At 28.4% G+C, this 2,981-nt stretch overlaps 1 protein-coding gene across 1 annotated transcript in view; it reads right to left on the minus strand.

The window, feature by feature from the left end:
* The window catches only part of LOC106786810 (growth factor receptor-bound protein 10-like), a 397,464-nt gene extending 395,677 nt beyond the window's left edge, over positions 1-1,787 (minus strand). Inside the window, exon 1 of the mRNA XM_014748590.1 lies at positions 1,415-1,787. Within this exon, the coding sequence (XP_014604076.1) occupies positions 1,415-1,464 (50 nt within the window). The 5' untranslated portion in view covers positions 1,465-1,787. The remainder of the gene's footprint in view (positions 1-1,414) is intronic.
* Positions 1,788-2,981: the final 1,194 nt, after the last annotated feature.

The following is a 2,981-nucleotide window of genomic DNA, read 5'->3' on the forward strand; positions in this document are numbered from 1 at the left end:
TAAGAAATTTTTAAGAGATTGGCATTAAAATTATTTAATAAGAAATGATTTAATAAGAAATGATTTAATAAGAAATTTTTAAGAGATTGTCATTAAAATTATTTATATATTTGATAAATAAAATAGTTTTTCCAATTGTCGTTTAATACACTTTGTACAATAAAACAAAAAGAAAAGAAAAAATAAAGCTTGACAAATTTTTCTTTCCTTTTTCTATTCGAATTTATTTGATTATTCAAAAAAAGAAAAAAACAAAGTCTTGAAACAAAAATATTTAAATCCATTTTACATTTGATTGATTTTATTTTCGGCTATAAATTTAAATCTTATAATTGTATAGAAAAAAAAAATAAATAAATATAGATATATTAAGAGATTAAACAAAAATTGTTAATATCGATCTGATTCAACAATTATTTGATATTTCAACAATATATTTCAATAGGAAAGAAAAATAATGAAAATATAATAAATATCATTTCAATCCTTTAAAATGAAATATTTATTCACGTAGAAAGAAAAAAAAAGAGATGTGACTGTAAGCTAACAGAATAGCGGAAATACTCACCCCCAAAAAAAAAGAAACCCTTCCCTCTATTTCCCCAATTTTTCGGTAGATTTGAACGGTTAGAAAAAAAACCAAAAGTAGTATGGAATATGTGTAAACGTCTATGAAATTATTACGGTTAAGATATTCTCTTGTAAAAAACAAAAAAAAAAAAAGAAACATTCCCCTTTTTACCCTGCATTAACCCTTTAGAAAAAAGGGATAGGATGATTATGTTTTTAAAAAAGAATTTTTTCTATCGAAAGTTTGCCTACCCCATGAGAGTTATCGAAAAGTAAATACATACGGAGATAGGTGTGAGAGAATCAATAGAAAATAAAATAGGCAAACGTTTGCGAATATTTTCGGACGTGGATAGGAAACTAAGAATATTTCTAAGATTAAAACAAATAGAGACAACTTTTCTAATCATTATTTCTATCTCGATATCCGAAAAAAAAATCACTATACAAATATATCTTATTTATTGTAATTGATATAGTGTATTGCAATTTAACCCTTTGAATGCTATAAACGCATATATGCGTTTAGTAAAAGTTAAAATAATGTAATATTTTTGTTATATCTTGTCAAATGAAAATAATTTATTTATTAAATATAATTTATTATTATTAGCATATCTGTGTGGTCACATTAATAATAAACTATTTCTGATTCGTAGAAAATACTCTCTTCAGTTAAAAGTATTCAACACTCAAAGGGTTAAAGAAATTATTTAGAAATTTTAAAATTATATACTGATGATAACAATTGTATAATTTCAATTTAACAAAAATTTAAGAGACAAACAAATAACAAAATTTGTATTTTATTGTTTAAAAATAATTGCGATAAATATAATCTTACCGTAATATCCATTTTTGTTGATCGGTAACACAATCACTATTAACCAACATAATACCAATATCAACACTACTACTATTACTATTACCAGCATCACTTTGAACAAATCAAACAACACACTTGTCAAACTATGTGATCTTACATATTATTTCTTTGATGATATCGTTGATTCACACGCGACAAGAAGAATTGGATGACTCGTTCTTACAATTCTTTCATCTTCTTCATTCCCCCACCATTCGAGATAAGAATTCATCGTTCTTTATATATCTTACATTAGATATGTATTATAACTCTCGAAAAGTTACATCACGTTCAACGATTTCCTTCATGTTACTGGAAACCTTATGGTTTATCTTTTTCTCACGCTATTTTTTCACACATTTGTTTCCATTTTCTTTTTTTATTTATTTGATTCACTACACGTAAACATATATGCATATATATATATATATACGTGTATATGTATTTTTGATTAGATGATAGCCTAAAAATGCATAATTTATTACAGATAAGAAAAATGAATTATAATTTAAACTAAAACAAATTTTTGTTTCATCCAATCAAAAACTTACTTTCTATATTCCTATATATCTTTTCCTCACTCAACACTGCACTCTCAACCCTTATAATTATTTCATAAACAACTATATATACACATATATATATTTTATATTAATTTAATCACGCATCCCGATTAAAAATCACAAAAACCTTAAATTATTAATTAATCACTGATTTGATCGATGATTCAAAAAAATACAAATTCGAATTTGTATTCTCGATAATAAAAATAATAAGGAAAAAGAATTGGGGTTAACGGGGCACTGATCGTGGTGAAAGAATAGGAAAAGATTGGGGAAGGGTGGGTGGTGGTAGATTGGTGGTGGTGGTGGGGAAGAGGATCAGGGGGATAAGTCAACTGTTGATATAAAAAAAAATTAACGTATTATGGGAAACGATCGTTACGGGCCGGGATCGCGTTGGCCACTGTGAGCAAACGACGCCAGCGTCGTCGTAGCTACCGTGTAACCAGTTCTCTCTTATCATCGTGACGTCGCGACGCCCACGCATGAGCGTGGGAACGTCAGTTGACTAGCTGGGGGAGGCGGGGGGGGGGAGTATGGGTGACTGTGGGGTGGCGTGGGACGCGTGGGGTGAGCGGGGTTGTTGTAAAGCAACAACGGTTAAGAAGAAGAAGAAAACGCGCGCCAATTTTTGCCGCGTTTAATCTTTCTCGTAACGTGACCCATCGCGATCTTAAGGGGTCATTGATGATGATGATGATGATGATGATGATGATGATGATTATGATGGTGATGATGATCCAACAGTGGATCAGGCAGACGTTGTTTCCTCTTTTTCTTTTAGATTTATTATCTTTTTTATAATACATTTTTATTATTTTTCATTTTTCTTCAGTATCTTCTGTTTTTTTTTTGTTTTCTTTTTCGGTTCGGATAGTATCAGTATTTTGTATTCGTAATTAATTAAAATTTGATATTGATGTAATATATATATATATATATATATATTTATTAATGAATATTTTTAATTTAATATGCAAACC

This window comes from Polistes canadensis, unplaced genomic scaffold (assembly GCF_001313835.1).
Source record: "Polistes canadensis isolate GaletaPanama2010 unplaced genomic scaffold, ASM131383v1 scaffold_83, whole genome shotgun sequence".
NCBI lineage: Eukaryota > Metazoa > Arthropoda > Insecta > Hymenoptera > Vespidae > Polistes > Polistes canadensis.